Source organism: Phocoena phocoena, chromosome 12, assembly GCF_963924675.1.
Source record: "Phocoena phocoena chromosome 12, mPhoPho1.1, whole genome shotgun sequence".
Classification (NCBI taxonomy): Eukaryota; Metazoa; Chordata; class Mammalia; order Artiodactyla; family Phocoenidae; genus Phocoena; species Phocoena phocoena.
This window is the reverse complement of record NC_089230.1, coordinates 38,833,275-38,851,232: the sequence shown is the minus strand read 5'-3', so window position 1 is coordinate 38,851,232 and position 17,958 is coordinate 38,833,275. Positions and strand designations below refer to the sequence as shown.

The 17,958-nt window shown below is 38.3% G+C and overlaps 1 protein-coding gene across 2 annotated transcripts in view; it reads left to right on the top strand.

The window, feature by feature from the left end:
* Positions 1–13,510, top strand: part of HSF2 (heat shock transcription factor 2) — a 39,218-nt gene extending 25,708 nt beyond the window's left edge. Inside the window, exons 9-13 of one of the 2 annotated variants that reach the window (XM_065888609.1) lie at positions 33–272; positions 933–1,038; positions 9,181–9,234; positions 11,972–12,053; positions 12,490–13,510. In XM_065888609.1, coding sequence (XP_065744681.1) covers positions 33–272; positions 933–1,038; positions 9,181–9,234; positions 11,972–12,053; positions 12,490–12,782 — 775 coding nt within the window. In that variant the 3' untranslated portion in view covers positions 12,783–13,510. The remainder of the gene's footprint in view (positions 1–32; positions 273–932; positions 1,039–9,180; positions 9,235–11,971; positions 12,054–12,489) is intronic. The other variant, XM_065888610.1, reaches the window with a different exon arrangement.
* The last annotated feature ends 4,448 nt before the right edge of the window (positions 13,511–17,958 follow it).

The window sequence follows — 17,958 nt, the reverse complement described above, 5'->3', positions numbered from 1 at the left end:
GTGATTGGTTATTTCTCATATTGCTGATCTAGCTGTAGCCAGTACCCTGATATTGTCATTGTTGAAGATGACAATGAAGATGAATATGCACCTGTCATTCAGAGTGGAGATCAGAGTGAACCAGCCAGAGAATCCCTAAGTTCAGGCAGTGATGGCACCAGCCCTCTCATGTCTAGTGCCGTCCAGCTAAATGGCTCATCTAGTCTGACCACAGAAGATCCTGTGACCATGATGGATTCCATTTTAAATGATAACATCAATCTTTTGGGAAAGTGAGTCTCATCTAAAGGTTGTCTAAGTTTATTTGCTTTCTTTGTTTACTTCACATGTTCTTTTTCTCTTTGAATTGATTTTCCTTTCAGGTTATGAACCTATGTAGTCAACCTTTCTGTTCTGGCTAGTGCTGAGCTCTGCAGATGGTATTTTGAGAAAGATTTAATTATCCCAAGAGCAGTCTTGGGATCTTCTTGTCAATTCCTCAGATTTCTGTAATGAAATACTTGGTTTTGAATGTCTTAAAAAAGTGTGTATGATTGTGTGTATTTGTGTTTTTATCAGGACTGTGGAATAATACAATCTCTATGAAGGAACTTATTTTATAGCAAAAGAAAACTAGAAGTTAGTAGCAATATAACCAGTAGTAAGAGGTTAAACATTTTATAATTTATAGTATAGAGGAAAAAGATAAATCAGACTGGGTTATTGCAGAACCTTTTTTCTTTAAATACTAAAGTTTTGTATAAAGGCTGTGGGTTCTCAATTAACCAAGTTTTTTTGAATCCTAAATAGTGAATAGGATCTCTTAAGGTTAAGAATTGGTAAGGATTCAGCAATTGCTAGGAATATTTTGCCTAGCTAGACTGCAGTGTGATTTTAAACATAAAAGCAAGGAAACCTAATATTTGATTTTTTTTAAAATCTTTTTTCCTTAGGGTTGAGCTGTTGGATTATCTTGACAGTATTGATTGCAGTTTAGAGGACTTCCAAGCCATGCTGTCAGGAAGACAGTTTAGCATAGACCCAGATCTCCTGGTCGATGTAGGTACTTTGAATATTCTTTGTTGTACCGGCAGTTTGTGTATTTATGTATAGTATTTATAAATCAGTGCATCATATTCTTGAATTGTACACTGTTTTTGCAGTTTATTTTTTTTAACGAATGGTTTTGTTTATTAGAATGAACAGATGGGTTCAGGAAAGTGAAGGAGGGAGATCACTATTTGTCTCTGAGTAGAAGTTCAGTTAATCCCTGTGTAACAACATATCAACTCTGTTCAACAGTACTGTTAAATCCAGGTCTTGTCTGGACTTGTTGCTGTGTTATGTTTTGCTCTAGAGTAAATTGTCACTGAATAGAAATCAGTGCAAATAGTATAAATAATTAGCCAGGAAACAGCATGCAGGCACTTCTTAATACTTTGGGAATTAATGTTTTTCAGTCAAATGTATTATATGTTATTATATTTAAATTTTTTTTGGATTGAGTCCTAAGATTCCCCTATTCCAGTCCTCACCACCACCTATATGAACTTGATTCCTATGTTGTCTGGACTTTGAATCCTTGTCTACCATTTCTGGTACTAACCTTGCTCTCTTTTCTCTTGTTCCTACCACTCCTCTCTCTCTTACCTAAAGCTTTCTATGTGGCCTGGTCTCATCCAGATGAATCTTGTTCTTTCCCCTATTTCCATTTTCTGTTGTGTTATTTTTTATTTTATTTTATTTTTATTTGCGGTACGCGGGCCTCTCACTGTTGTGACCTCTCCCATTGCGGAGCACAGGCTCTGGACGCGCAGGCTCAGCGGCCATGGCTCAGGGGCCCAGCTGCTCCGCAGCATGTGGGATCTTCCCGGACCGGGGCACGAACCCATGTCCCTGCATTGGCAGGCGGACTCTCAACCACTGTGCCACCAGGGAAGCCCCTGTTGTGTTCTTTTACTTGAAAAGTTTTGTTGTTCTTTGTTTTGCATTTTTTTCCTTAAAATACAGCTTCTCTCACATCAGAGGATTCTACAGTTTGTCAGTGTCACATGACTTATTTTTCCTAAATCATCAGTACCTCACAGGATGGATTTCACCTTCTTTGAAGATTTCCTTTCCATGTTATTCTCTTAACTGAATTCAACATCCATGTTAATGACCTATTTGGACTTGTTTAACAGTAACTTGACAGCCCTTCTTGATTCTATCAGTCTTTGTCCCCAATCTGAATCCAGAGACCTTTTAGAATATCTCTCCCTTAGATCACTAAGAAGGAAATAAAATCCTGTAATTCTGACTCTACAAATCCTCACAGTCTTCAAGTAGGTCATTTTAATTTAACTTTGGAACAGTTATCACGTTCTTTTGTCCTCACGACCTTATCCAGCCAACACTTCCCTATTCACAGAGCGTAATTCACCATGCCCTGATACTCTCATCAGCTGTGGAATCTCATATCCTTTCTTCTTAGAGGAAGTACTTCCTTTTTAAAGCCAGGTTGTACACCTGCCCCCCACCTCTCTGTTTTTCTCTCTCTATCCTTGATCTTTTCCAACTGCCTTCAGTGGGTACAGATCATCTCCGTTTTGATGTGTTGCTCTGCTCATTTACCATTCTGCTTCTCCAATCCTTTTACTACAAAACTGTAGAAATGAGTGGCTGTATTCGTTACTTTTTTTTTTCACTCTATATTTCCTTTGAAACCCTGGATTGTCTTGCTTATTTACTCAAAGCTTGTGCTGTCTTGGTATATCCAGTGTAAGTAGCCTGCAGCTTTTTTTTTTTTTTTTTCTTCAAATTAGGCCACTGGGCTAGTGGAAGAAGGTTTGTTTTGAATCAGACAGATTTGGGTTCCATTTTTGGCTCATGTTACTTACTAGCTAAGTTATTAATCTTGGGAAAGTTAACCTCTCTTGCTCAGTTTCCCCATCTGTTAAATATGGCTGATGCCTGACATGAAGGGCTTTTGTAAGGATTATAAGTAATTAACACTATTACTGTTTAACACTATTGATTTTCTACTGTAAAACTTTTCCTGTTGATTTTAAAGGCACTGGACCTCTTTGTTCTCTTCCTATCTCCCTAACCATTCTGTTTCCTCTAAGAGCTTTTCTTTTTCTTGCTGTCTTCTACTTGTGGATATTCCCCAAGGTACCCAGTCTTTTATCCTGTTTTTTCCTACCTCTCTTCTTTTTTCTATCCTGCCTCTCTGGAGGGATTTTGGCTTGTAGGATTGCTCTCAAATGTATATCTCCAGCTCTTAATATTTTTTAAAGTAACCTTTGCTTGAATTCTGATTCCATGCCTTTGGGATCATCAGTTAGATCTTGCCTTAAATTATTTGTTTTTAACACCAAACCTTTGTTTATTTTCTAAACTAGCTACGTTTTTAAGCTTTATTTTCTGTAGTGGTATCAGTCTTCTGTTACCCACACAGGATAGTAATCACAGTAATCTTGGTTTCTTCATCTCCTTGTTCACCAAGCCTGTGTATTTTCCAAAATAACATTCACAAACCATCCCTACTTTCTTTTGGGTTGGCCAGAAAGTGCCTTCGGTTTTTAAGTAAAAATAAGACAATTTTTCATTTTCACCAAGAACTTTATTGAACAATGTATTCACCATTTTGTTCCACTACCTTCTGCCATTTTTCATACACCTTCATAATTCCATCTTCCCAAAACTTTTTATCTTTTTGAGCAAAGAACTATTCCAGGTGCCTTTTACAGTCTTCCAGGGAATTGAATATTTTTCCATTAAGAGAATTCTGTAAAGATCGAAGTAAATGGAAATCTGAAGGTACAATATCTGGAATATGGCTGATGAATCCGAACTTCCCAGCCAAGCTTGTAACAGTTTTTGCCTGGATATCAAAGAAACATGTAGTCTTGCGTTATCCTGATGGAAAGATTATGAAGTTTCTGTTGACTAATTCTGGATGCTTCTCGTCAAGTGCTACTTTCAGTTGGTCTGATTGGGAGCAGTACTTGTTGGAATTAATCGTTTGGTTTTCCAGAAGGAGCTCATAACAGAGGACTCCCAATCCCACTATGTACACAACATCACCTTTGGATGAAGACAGGCCTTTGGCGTGGTTGGTGGTGGTTCATTTCACTTGCCGCATGATCTCTTCTGTTCCACATTATTGTACAGTATCCACTTTTCATTATTGTATGGTATCCACTTTTCATCACGATTTGTTTTAAAAAGGAATGTTTTCTTTACATTTAAGTAGAGAATCGCATGTAGAAATATGTTCGAGAAGGTTTTTTCACTTAACATAGGTGGAACCCAAACTTCTAAGAGATTAACATACATATTAACATAACAAACTTCATAGTGACTTTCAATGCTCAATTTGAATATTTTGAATATGTCAGCTGTAGGGCGCGGCTGGATAGCCATTGCGCATGCACTAAGTATGCCGCTAGGGCATATGCACCTAATATGCTAATCAGGTTTTGAAGCAGTGGCCTATCCAAAGTCCGGCTTGCGAAATGCGATAACCATACGGACGAATCAGGGACTTACACGAGTCCTTAAGCCCTTATATAAGCAGACAGGCTCGAGCGTACGGGGTCTTCCTTCCATCCGCCCGAAACCAAGCTGTACTCCAATAAAGTGTGATGCGAGAAGAATCTAGCGTGTGGTGATTCGTCATTCTGCTGGTCAGAAGCGGCTCGCCGCAAGTGGTGCCGAAACCCGGGAACCTGCGCGCCCCGCATGGAGGACCGATTCAGAACTCGACACACGGAGTGAACCGCCGTTAAGTAGTCCAGTTTAGGTATGTTTTTTGCTGCAATAGAGCCCGAGATTTTTATTTTCGCTTTCGTTCTCTTCGTAGCTGTCGCACTTTTTGTCTGCGTGTGGCTACGGTGCCATCAGCCCGACCGAGTGTGTCTCCCCTGGCCATTAGATAGGTCAGAGATCTTCCCGCTTTAGCAAGTTGCTCATATATGAGAGTGAACTATGGGGAATAGTTCATCCGCGGAACCAACCGTTGGATTCCATGAGCCCATCCAAGCCCTTCTGAACGATCGAGGACTTAAGATTTCACATAAAACTATTAGTAAACTGTTGCAGGATATTGATGGTGCTGCCCCATGGTTTGCGGTGTCTGGAAGCCTGACTGTTCCATCTTGGGAAAAACTGGGGAAGGACTTGACTGATCGTCACAAAATGGGGGAGCTCTCTCGAGGCACGTTTCCGTTATGGAGAATGATACATTCGTGCTTAAGAGAAGGGAAATGCGAAGATATTGTACAGATGGGCCGTAAAGCTCTTAGCATACATCAAGATAGTGCGTCAGAAAGTGAAAATATAGGGACTACGGTAGATAGGCCTAAGAATCCTAGGAAAAAGAGAGAAAAACAAATAGAAAAATCGGATGCAACGCCAGGATTGTATCCACTTTTAGATGAATTTAAAGCGCTTTATTTGTCTCAGGATGAGTTGAATCCCAAGGAGGAGGCGGATCTGGAAGAAGCAGCTGCCGAATATGAAAGAGGACGATATGGCAGTTCCCCATGTGCTCGTCCGCCATTTTGTGCTTCTGCTAAATCAAAAGCTTTAACATGTGCCCAGACTTCCGCTTTTATTGCTAGCGCCCCCCCGGCGCTGCGGTTCGGGAACCACCAAAGTGTACATTCATACCCAGAGAAGTCTGGTCTCAGGATCAAGATCCGATTTGGGTCCCGACAAGGTTAACAAGAGTCGTGGAAGATAATCCCAAGAACAATGTGGAGCGCTCAAGGAGTGACACTGGGCTGGATACTGTTGATGAGCTTCCCCCTGCTCAAGGCGGAGATCAAGACGTTTTGGGGAATTAGCCGAACCTGGCCAGTCCCCATCCCCATTCATTCTCAAAGTACCATTCTCCCAGTATTGTATTCCGCTAGCTGTGAGATGAATACGGCTTGTGCTAGGCCACTAAGCACAGATTGGATGCTCTGAATAAGAGCAAGCAGATTGGAGAATTCCTAAAGGGAAATTGGTCCCGCGAGGCGGAGATGATGATATTTAAGCAGAAGGTGAATATCCTGCAGCTGAATGCAACCAGAGTGGATCCAGTGACCCTTGGGGAATTTACCGCATGGCTAGCTAGAGCATTTTCCTTTTTTAAGGAATGGGTGGGTGTGGGACTGTTCGCAGCCTGCTGTTTGTTTGGGATAGTGTTGTGTCTCTGGTTGGTCTGTCGTATTCGCATTCGAACCCGGCGAGATAGGATAATGCTCACTCAGGCACTTGTGGCCATCAGTGAAGGCGAGTCCCCCGCAGCCTGGCTCTCCACCCTAAAAAACATATGATCGCCCTTGCACAGAGGGGCCTTGCCGCCATTGCACCTCTATAGGGGATCGGCCCTAGGGGCTGCCTCTGCACGGAGAGGTCTCGTTACCATTGCACCTCCATGAGGAGCCCATGCCACGTGAAGACAGCCCTTGCACCCTGCAGTTCGATTGCGAGCATTGCACGCAGGAGGGTGTCTGCGAATGCAAGCGGAAACTACCGGTACACCGTGTACATACCCCGGTATGAGCACTGGTACAGGTCAATGTCCGCTGCAATGGTCGAAAAGAAAAAAGGGGGAGATGTAGGGCGCGGCTGGATAGCCATTGCGCATGCACTAAGTATGCCGCTAGGGCGTATGCACCTAATATGCTAATCAGGTTTTGAAGCAGTGGCCTATCCAAAGTCCGGCTTGCGAAATGCGATAACCATACGGACGAATCAGGGACTTACACGAGTCCTTAAGCCCTTATATAAGCAGACAGGCTCGAGCGTACGGGGTCTTCCTTCCATCCGCCCGAAACCAAGCTGTACTCCAATAAAGTGTGATGCGAGAAGAATCTAGCGTGTGGTGATTCGTCATTCTGCTGGTCAGAAGCGGCTCGCCGCAGTCAGCTATCTGCCACGTGGTGTAATGTTGCTTGTTCTAATTAATGTCTCGATTTGATCGCTATCAACTTCAACTGGTCTACCCAACTGTGGAGCATCGTCCAGCAAGAAATCTCCAGCACGAAACTTCTCAAACTACCTTTGACACGTTCAGTAGTCACAGCACCTTCTCCATACACTGCACAAATCTTTTTGTGCGTTTCAGTTGCGTTTTTACCTTTCTTGAAATAGTGAAGCATAATATGCTGAAAATGTTGCTTTTTTTCTTCCATCTTCAATATTAAAATGACTACATAAGAATTCACCAATTTTAATTTTTTTTTTAAATGCACGCTGATATGACAGCTGTCACAATACAGTCTAGCAAGATTGTTTCAAATGAAGTTAAAGACGACTAAGTGCTGCTAGAGCCATCTTACAGAAAAACCAAATGAACTTCTGGGCCAACCCAATATTTTCACTGTTGCCTCTCATCTAAGACCTTCATTGTTTATTTCATCCTTGAATTTTGGGGTATTGTCATAAATAAAAAATCTACCCATAGGTTGCCTTATTCTCTGAGATGGCAAAGATGGTACGAACGTGTGTGAGTAATAAGTATGCTGAGAAGCTCATAGCTTCTTGCTGCAGAGTTCAGTACAAGTGACCCAGTGTGGAATCAGTAGGAGAGACTTGACCTTAGCATTCAACTGTGTCACCTCCTCATACATGATCTATTTTCCTACTTCAGACCATGTGTCTGCTGGGAATACATGAAGGTATCCCTGAGTCAGTGGGTAGAGGGATTGAGGCAAAGAAGGAGTGAGGAGTTTATACTGCTGGTCCTCCTCAGATGCCACTCTCAGTAGGGACAAAATCTGGTCAGGCCTCTGAGGCAAGTACAAGCTGAACTGGTAGAGATTGGCAGTGATGTATAGTTACCTACTCTTAAGAAACTGAGTCTCTTCCTCTTCATGGATCAGTAGGAGGAAAAGTTATGAAAGGAAGAAATGTTAATGAAAGGAAAAGAAGAGCTGGGGATATTTTTAGGGCTACAATGAACGTGGAACTTTCAGGAGAGGAATCAGTGTTTAGAGAGGGTGGAGGAGTCTCTGCATTTCATTCTATCCTGCAAACCATTTGGTGTGCTCATTCTCTTAAAATGCTTTAGTCAGTATATTTCATTACTCAGGCCACTCCCAAGTCTCTTATTGCTGACAGAATGTCCTGTCCATTCATTGGCCTTGCCGTACCTTTTGAACCTTATGTATACAACTTACTATTCAACTCAGGACTTCTGCATTATTTGGACTTAACCATCTTATTTGTAGAACTTACCTCACAACCATTTCTTCCTCTCTGTTGTTGCTAATGCTGTAACAATGTACTCCTTCATACTCTCCTTTCTAAGTCCTAACCGTTCTCCAGGAACTACATGTCACATAGTTTTATCAAGACTTTTTGTTTCATCTGAGGGACAGGGTGTGTGTGTGTGTGTGTGTGTGTCTGTTTTCCTTTCTCTTAGCTCCTTAGTACTTTTGAGCCCCACCATCCATTATTATTGTAATACTGGATTGTATCTGATCATATGTTGCTATTTGATGTTATTCTTATTTTGCCTTTTAGATTGTAAGCTCCTGGAGAGCAGGAATAGTGTCTTCATCTTGTATTCTTCATGATGTCATTTTCTTAGATGCTCAGTAAATCCCTGTGGACTGGATGACTTTGAAGCTTATGACATAAACAAAAGTTATGTTTGTAAAGTGGCTGGTCTGAGGAGTGCAGTAAGCAGTAGGCAGTGGTCTTTGCATTTATGGCTTCGCTTGCTAGGTGAGGTGAAAAGAACCAACATGGAGTTAAGCCATTTGGTCAGAGGGCTCTACTTGAGGTATAATTTAGGAACCACTGTCATAGAGCAGATTCTATAAGTTTATCACATAATTAGCAGGTAGTCACTGAAGGCTCTTGTCAGGGCAAGGGACTCAGCCCTGGGTGCCATTTAAGGTCAGAGGCTTTTAGGGAGGAAAAAATAAAGGAAATGAAGGAGAGGGGAGGTGGGGAAAACCACTATTTGTCTCAAGTGATTTACCCTACTACTTTATAGAATAGAAATTCTTAAAACAGCTAATGCATGGGCTAGCTTGCTCTGCTTTTGTTCGTTTTTCTTTCCGCTTTTCTCTTCCAAACTTGCTTTACTATATGGAAACTTCCTAGTGCAGGAGCTACATCTTTTCACCCAACATGGCTGTATAGAAATTTTGAACACACAGTTAATTTTTTTTAAATATTTTTTAAACTTATCATCTTTCTTGTTTGGTCTTTCAGCTTTTCACTAGTTCTGTGCAGATGAATCCCACAGATTACATCAATAATACAAAAGTAAGTTTTAATTTGTGTTGCTCAGGACCCGTAGCTGTAAGAATTTGAAAACAGTCCTAGTAAGTAGAGAGCAGTATCACTCCCAGTTACAAAAAGCATTTTATATTCTTACCTAATAAATGTGATCAAGATAATAAAATTCTAGATGAAAAATTAGCTTTTGGTTATGGGGTGAATCATTGCCCAGTTCTTCTGTGCCTTGTGCTATTAAGTACCAGTGTGAAATCAGCCCTCAATGTGCTGGGAGATAAGCTGACTAAATTTGGCATATTCAGGTATATCACTGAAAAAAATTATTAGAATATGATTTCTTCATGTTCTGTGTCTTCATTTTACATTCTTATTCCATCTATAAAAAACTTCTCAGCATTTTTTTATTGAAAATTTAAGGGTACCCATATTTTTAAATAAGTTCCTTCATTTTATTAGTATACAGTAAAAGCACAGGGATTTATATTATTTGTAGGTAAGGTGAGTTGAAACAGTGAAGTATGGATTTTGGACTTTTTTTTTTAAGTAATTGTTTTATTTTCTTAAATGTATAGTACCTGCAGTTGGGATTAGCAGATGTTAACAAATTCTTTAGAACTGGTTTTTAATGAGTAATAAGAACAGTGTGAAGTTGTTAGAGCAGACCTTTAGAAATCATTCTGTTTCGTTGTATAGCTTATTGTCTTGAGTAGGTATATACTTCATTTATCTTGTATTTATACCAACTTGTTCTGTAATCCCTGTTTTTCGTTGAATAAAAAGGTAAATCAGGTCCCCTGAAATGTGTACAAATTCTAGATTAGTGGAATCAAAATTTTTACTCGTGTTCTTTATAGTAAAAAATGAACACATATTAAATAAATATGAGGTATTAGAGTGAGGAGGTGGAATTTTTCTGACCATTGTCATGTGTGAGGATGGCCTGACCACATTTTCTACATTTTCAAAGTTATAGCCTGGGTAACTTAAAGTTGAAGGAATTTGTGAATTTTTGAACTAGAAGGTTGATTATACATTCAGTATTTGGATGATTTATATCAGGGGTTGTCATACTTTTTCTGTGAAGACTAAATATTTTTGGTTTTGCATGAAGCCAGGTGTTCTCTGTCACAACTAGTCAACTGCAATTTGTAGTGCAAAAGCAGCCGTAGACAATACATAAAAGAATGAGTATGGCTGTGCTTCTGTAAAACTTTACTTTCAGTAAAGTCAGGATGCTGAATTTGGCATTTGGACTATAGTTTGGCTAGGTTTATATTATAAGAATCTGTGGACCACGTCAGTACTGTGTTTCAGTAAATATATTATTGAATGTGAGACCTTAAGTTGAATTAACCCATATCATGCATTCATTTAGTGAATGTGCTGTACTGTTTGTTTATTGTTAGACATTGAGTCGTTCTCTATTCTTGAATCATCTCCTGTTCCCAGAAGCTTTTAGAAATAGCAGTTAAACAGCAAGTTTACATATTGCTCTATAGTACTATAGAAAAATTAAAATTGAGAGTGATTCTTTTTATCATAGTTTTAGAATCTAGATTGTTTTTAAATAATTGACACATTAGCTGTCATTCCCTTGCTCATGACAGGTATTATGTGACATGTATTACAGCACTCTTTACTAATGAGTCAGGATGCCTTATACTCCTCACTGTAGCAGTCTAAGTGGTCACTACTAATAAGCAACAGTTTGTATGGGAGATGAAACCCATTTGTCATCCTGGTTCTAATATGCATTTAGAATAACAAGAGTGGCATCCTTGGAAAATACCTATTTTAGGAAGTAGAAAAATACAGAAGGTATTATTTCATTAATGTTTATTTATTGTGAATGCTAAATGAGAAATATTTTAATGTAAATTTTGGTGGAAGTTTAAGTAGTTTTTATTATGTCTTGGAGTCATTATTATCTATGAAGCCTGGAAACTTGTACTGCTTAATTTTGTGATGAATATCAGGGAAATTATAGGAATTAGTATGTTTGTTACATCATATATAGTTTACAAGTGTGCAGATATCCGGGACTTACAGCTATTCAGGAAAAATTGTGAACCTCAGCACCTCAGTTTGAACATCGTTGAAAAGAACACTGAAGAACTTAACATTTAAAGATTAATCCCCTTACAATCAGATGTAAGGAGAGAAGACAGTGGTTGAAAGAAGCAATTTAAATGACAGAAAAGAATTGAAAGAGCCAAAAAGGAAATGAAGAAACACCACCTCAACTTTGAGGCTTCCAAATATAGGGATAAATAGTTTGAAGGATGTTATCCTGAGCTACTGTAAACGTGTTCAGTTATGCTAAATATTCTGTTTGTGAGTGAAAAGAAATGTGTAATACGTTTTAAATCAAAGCTGTTTAAAATGAATTTAATTGTTTAAAGAATTATCTCTTCATAAGCAATTAGAAACTAGCCATCTTTGATTCATTACCATCTTCTACTCTTGTCAAATTCTGTCTGTTCTAGTGCTGAAATGCTCCCTCCTTTTTGTACTTAGTGTCATCCTAGTTCAGGTTCTTCGTTTCATCCACCTGATGACAGCAGTAGTTTTCTTAGGCAGTTTCATTACCTCTGCTCAAATCTCTTTCTCTCCCTAGTTCATCTTTCCTGATGCTCCCCTTTCCCATATATTTCAGAGAACATACCAATATTCTTATATTTTACCAGTTTTTAATTTTTTGCTATTTTTCAGGAACATATAAAATATGAGACAAGTATTTTTATATTATTTTTTCCTCTTTTAGTCCGAGAATAAAGGATTAGAAACCAAGAGCAATGTAGTTCAGCCAGTTTCAGAAGAGGGAAGAAAATCTAAACCCAAAACAGGTAGGTATAAATGTAGTATTAGTTTTTTTAAATAAAGATTTCTATGTAGAAACTGTGGGCCAAGGAAGGTTTTGCCATGCTTAACAATTGAACACAGATTTGTATTAGTCTCAGTTCTATGCATAACGTATCAAGGTTCCAGCATATAAAGGACATTGAATTGGTGTAGTAATAGTTCTTAAAGATTGTCATTTTTCCCCCCGTATTTAACTTCAGGAGAACTGAAAGAACCCTCAGTTCTTAATTGTTGAATAAAAGTATACATTTTCTGACTTGTACATTTTTAAATTTACTGACACAAAGTGTGATATTTCTTGTTTGGCTATATAAGGGTAATGATTGCACATATGCACATCTGCTTCTGTTTTTTCCACCATATAGCTTGAACTCTATATAAGCTGGTGATAAAAGATCAGTCTTCTTATCTTTGTTATAGATAAGCAGCTTATACAGTACACTGCCTTTCCACTTCTTGCATTCCTCGATGGGAACCCTGCTTCTACTGTTGAACAGGGGAGTACAGCATCATCAGAAGTTACGTCCTCTGTAGATAAACCCATAGAAGTTGATGAGCTTCTGGACAGCAGCTTGGACCCAGAACCAACCCAAAGTAAGCTTGTTCGCCTGGAGCCATTGACTGAAGCTGAAGCTAGTGAAGCCACACTGTTTTATTTATGTGAACTTGCTCCTGCACCTCTGGATAGTGATATGCCACTTTTAGATAGCTAAATCCCCAAGAAGTGGACTCTACGTGTATATATTCATCAAAATGATGAACTATTTATTTTAAAGTATCATTTGGTACTTTTTTTTGTAAATTGCTTTGTTTCGTTTAATCAGATACTGTGGAATCAAAAGCACCTTTTGCTTTTCTCACTAACCACACACTCTTGCAAAGCTTTCAAATGTTACTCAGCTACGTAGGTACATAAGATTTGATGCGTTAAATCACAGTATTGGCATATCTTTAAGTTGGATTCAAATGGTCATTTTTCTCCAATTACAGCAAATTGGATTTGTTTTTTACATGTATGTTCATTAACCCCAGTTAAACTTTTTGTTTCTTTGTTTTACTTGTTGATGCTGTCTTGTTTGCATTGAGTGTAAGTCACTATAACTAATGGTAGAACTCCTAAAGCTTTCTCTGTTCCAGTTGCTTTTATTAAGTATTTTTCACTTGACTTCTTTATAAAACTGGGAACATAAAGTGCCTGTATCTTGTAAAACTTCATTTGTCTCTCTTGGTTCAGAGAAGCTCATTCATGTCCAACAGGAAAGGCAACGTGTACTTGAGTGCTTGCTGTCTGAGGCAGTTGCAGCTCCGTGTACATAGAAGGGGGGTGGGTGCCGTCAGCCCATCCACCTCGCTGGACTAGTTTTAAGTAAAAGTTTTCTGGTTTGTTTGTGTTTTTTTGAAGCATAATATTTAGTAAAATAAATATAATGAATGTTGCGTACTAGTGTCTGTTATGTGTCTTCTTTGGAGGTGACATCCATGTGATAGTTTTTCCTTTTCATAGGAAGTAGACTTAAACTGTAAACTTTGTTGTCCATTATTCTTAATATGAGTCATACTAAGATCTTTGTGCCTCATCTCAGAAGATAGACTGTGTATTGCAACAAGGAAGAAATTTAATGCCTCCAAATTTAAAAATTATGCTGGCTTGCTTTCTATGTTGCTAATAAAGAACTGAGAAAAGTATGCTTCCAGTTGTCCCAAATTAGGTAAGAACATTATCACTGGATGCCAAGGGCCTATAATTTTTTTTGCCCTGAGAGAAGATAAGAGAAACAGTTAAATCACTTCTTTCCTTTGGAACACTTGCTCAGAAGAATTAGACTTAATGCAAGGCCAGAGTACTATCACTTGAAGAATTGTACCTTCAAGCAGAGGACTGAAAGCAGTGAGCTAGTATCTGAATATTTTCTAGGGCAGTTGGATGAGCAATTGCCAAGATGGCTTTCCTGTTGGTTATAGTCTCAGTATCTTGGAACTCTCTTACTGTGACGTAAAATTTCAAATAAAGCGTAGCACAGAGGGATAAGAAACCCTTCCTCAGCAGATCCTAAAATACTTGGCTCTGACAGTGGGATCTTGGTGAACTAATTTAAGAACCCAGAACAGTTTTCTGCGTAAGGTTTAGAGATCACTTTCTTAGAGATTGTTAAGATGTGAAGAGCTTAGAGGCTGAGGAGAAGAGAGCTTCAGAGCCTTTTTTTTTTCGCTTCCCTTCCTCACTGTGGGATATGATTAAGTTTCTTCTCCTTTGGGGATAACTCTAGAAGTATTTAAAAAATAATTTTGAAAACCTTATACCTCCTAGTACTTTTTAAGGTGACATTAAAATTTTTTAATCTTAAGTATTTGGGAAGAGTTTAGGATAGTGTTAATAAATACTGCCATTTTAAAAAATAGTTGTTAACGTGCTTTTAAATGTATTGGAAAGAATCTAAATACCATAGTGATTTGATGTTCTTCATCATCCATTCCACTTCCTCCAAAGAATTTTATCCTACTTTTATTATGCGTGACAGTCATACATTGAAGATAATTGTTGCGCTTCTCTGCAACAAAATTTGAAATTTTATTCTGTAACCTTAAGATTCTAAGCATTAAAGTTTGTCTCCAATTATAAATACACAGTTAATTAAAACAGTATAAACGTATGTGGCAGGGACTGTTAACTGATTGCTGAACCATTTCCTATCATGCAGTTAGATTATTTCCACCTTTGTAAACAGGGTAGCCATGTAATTGAATTCTAATAAATCAGGAAAAGTGATGTTCAGAACTTGCAGGTCTGGTCTGTGAACATCTCCCCCATGCAACCCTCCTCACCTTTTACCCATCTACTAGCTTGATGCAGAGGAGTATGTGGCTTCCGAGTATACACAGGAGAAGGGAGAAACCTGGCTTCCTGAATCGCCGCTTAGAGGAGAGCCACCCATCAATCCTGGATATTCATTTAGACTTCAGGTGGGGCGGGGGGGGGGGGGGGGACAAACCTTTATTATATTCTGTCTCTGAATTTGGGGGGACTGATCTGTTAGAGATTTTAGTGTTCGCTAATAGAATATAGTCCAAATTTTGATGAACTGTTAAACATACAAAGTAAAATTTTACCAGAAATACATCTTTTTGTGGGGTGAACAGATCTCAGGGATTTTTTTTTCCCCAGATGTTTTATTATCTGGGGGTAAGTTTATATCAATATATAAGAGCATCAATTTTTTTTGTTTTTATAGAGTCCTAAGAAACTTTTATAATATAAAGAGATTTTGTTAGAGCAGTGTCACTCAATTATTTGAAGTCCTTCAGAATTCACTAAGTATTTTAAAATTTATTAGCTGGTAATTTCATTAGATCATCCTGATTCAATTTCATCGAAAGAAAAATCACCTAAGGATTTTTTAAACCAGCGTCGTTCTCTTACCAATATTTAAAATTGTCTCTACTTCTGTGTTTAGCGGTTTTATCCAAAGTGCCTTGGTATTAAGACTCAGAATGAATTAAGAGGTATTATATATCCTTTGTTTTGTCAAATGTGAAAAGAGTAATTGTTAAGAGGGATGATGCCTTTTCCTGAGGCATCTTTTCAAGCACATCAACTTTAGGAAATTTCCATGTACGTGTGGAAATTGAACATCTGGAAACTGATTCCTTTAAAAGTAACCTAACTTGTGTTTACTGCAGAAAGTCTGTGTGCTGTTTGGAAAACAAATAGCATAGTATGAATACTTTAGAGGGTACCCCTCATCTTCATCCCACCTCCAAGCTTCTTTTGCCTCAGTGGGATACAAGTAGGCCCACAGGAGAGCCTGTGACTTACAGCTAAGTGTTCTTTTGGGGTGTGTCACTGTGTTTCATAGGGATGGTATATACTCAGGAATTTAGAGGCTGAAGTGTGAGAACAAAAGGTCCACAGACTGGGAAAATGACACATGATGAACATACATAAAATGCTACATTTGAGAATTAGAGCCTAATTGAAATATCAAGCATACATGAAATATTTTGAGAATCAGTTGCATATTAGGCCATAAAGCAAGTCAAATTTCAGGGAATTGGTTTCAAACAGAGTAACTACAATACAAATAAGCTAGACCTTGACAATTTTGAGGCGTACTGGCATGATATTTTGTAGTGCCCCTCAATTTGGGGTTACCTGATGTTTCTTCCCATTAGACTGGGATTATGGGTTTTGGGAAAGATCATAGAAGTGAAGTGCCACTTTCAACACATGAAAGGTAAATGCTATCAACCTGATTTTTCACTGCTGATATTAACCTTGACTTACTAGATTGAGCCCAAAGCTTCTGTAATATCTCTTGTGCAGTCTCAAAACCAACCCAAGCAGCCCGATTTTGGACTTGTCAGCCTCTGTAATTTGTACACACACACACACACACACACACACACATACAAACACATACCCTATTGGTCTGCCTCTCTGCAACAGGATAGTACTAAAAAGGGTGGAACAATGGCCAAATAGTGACAAGTTGTCTATTTAGGTCTTCTGCCCATTTTTTGATTGGGTTTTTTTTTTTTAATATTAAGCTGTATGAGCTGTTTGTATATTTTGGAAATTAATCCCATGTCAGTAGCATCATTTGCAAATAGTTTCTCCTATTCTGCATTTTGTCTTTTGTTTATGGTTTCCTTTGCTGTGCTTTTAAGTTAAATTAGGTCACATTCACTTACTTTTATTTCCATTACTCTAGGAGACGGGTCCAAAAAAGTGCTGCAATTTATGTCAGTGTTTTGCCTATGTTTTCCTCTAGGAGTTTTATATTACCTGGTCTTACATTAGGTCTTTAATCCATTTTATTTTTGTATATGGTATTAAACAATGTTCTAATTTCATTTACATGTAGCTGTCCAGTTTTCCCAGCACCACTTACTGAAGAGACTGTCTTTTCTCCATTGTATATTCTTGCCTTTGTCATAGATTGTCCACAAGTGTGTGGGCTTATTTCCAGGCTATCCTGTTCCATTGATCTATGTGTCTTTTTGTCCCAGTGCCATACTGCTTTGATTACTGTAGCTTTGTAGTATAGTCTGAAATCAAGGCACGTGATTCCTCCAGCTCATTTTCTTTTTCAAGATTGTTTTGGCTATTCGGGGCTTTTTGTGTTTCCATACAAATTAAAATTTTTTTCTGTTCCAGTTCTGTGAAGAATGCCATTGGCAATTTGATAGGGATTGCATTGAATCTGTAGGTTGCTGTGGGTAGTATGGTCATTTTAATACTGATTCTTCCAAGCCAAGAACATGGTATATCTTTCCATCTGTTTGTGTTGTCTTCAGTTTCCCTCATCTGCATCTTAAGTTTTCAGAGTACAGGTCTTTTGCCTCCTTAGGTAGGTTTATTTCTAGGTATTTTATTCTTTTTGATGCAAAGGTAAATGGGATTGTTTCTTTAATTTCTCTTCCTGATATTTCATTGTTATGGAATAGAGCATTTTATTATTATTATTTTTAATACTATCTATCTTAATTGTCAGAGGAAGCAGCATCAGTTTGCCACTCAGGGAAAAAATGCCTGGAGGACACAGCAAGTGTAGAATATCTATCAATCAAATGAATTAAAAATATTCTCCAAACTTAACTGGTCTCCCTCCTGAAGGTTCTTTAGGAGAACACCACTTGAATTACCTTTGAGATCCACTCAGGAGTTTCTTACAGAGGACCAAAAGGGTAAATATCACCTTAAAAACAACTCAGTTTTTCAGTACAGAAAATGGTCAGTTAACCCTCAGTGTCACGTACACAGGAAGAAAGTAGATCTGGATATTATAGCACCTAAATTCAAACTGCTAAAGAATTAATACACCACACACTTTCTCTGAATTCATTTATTTAAAGATAGAACACAGCCATTTGAAATCATGAACACAATAT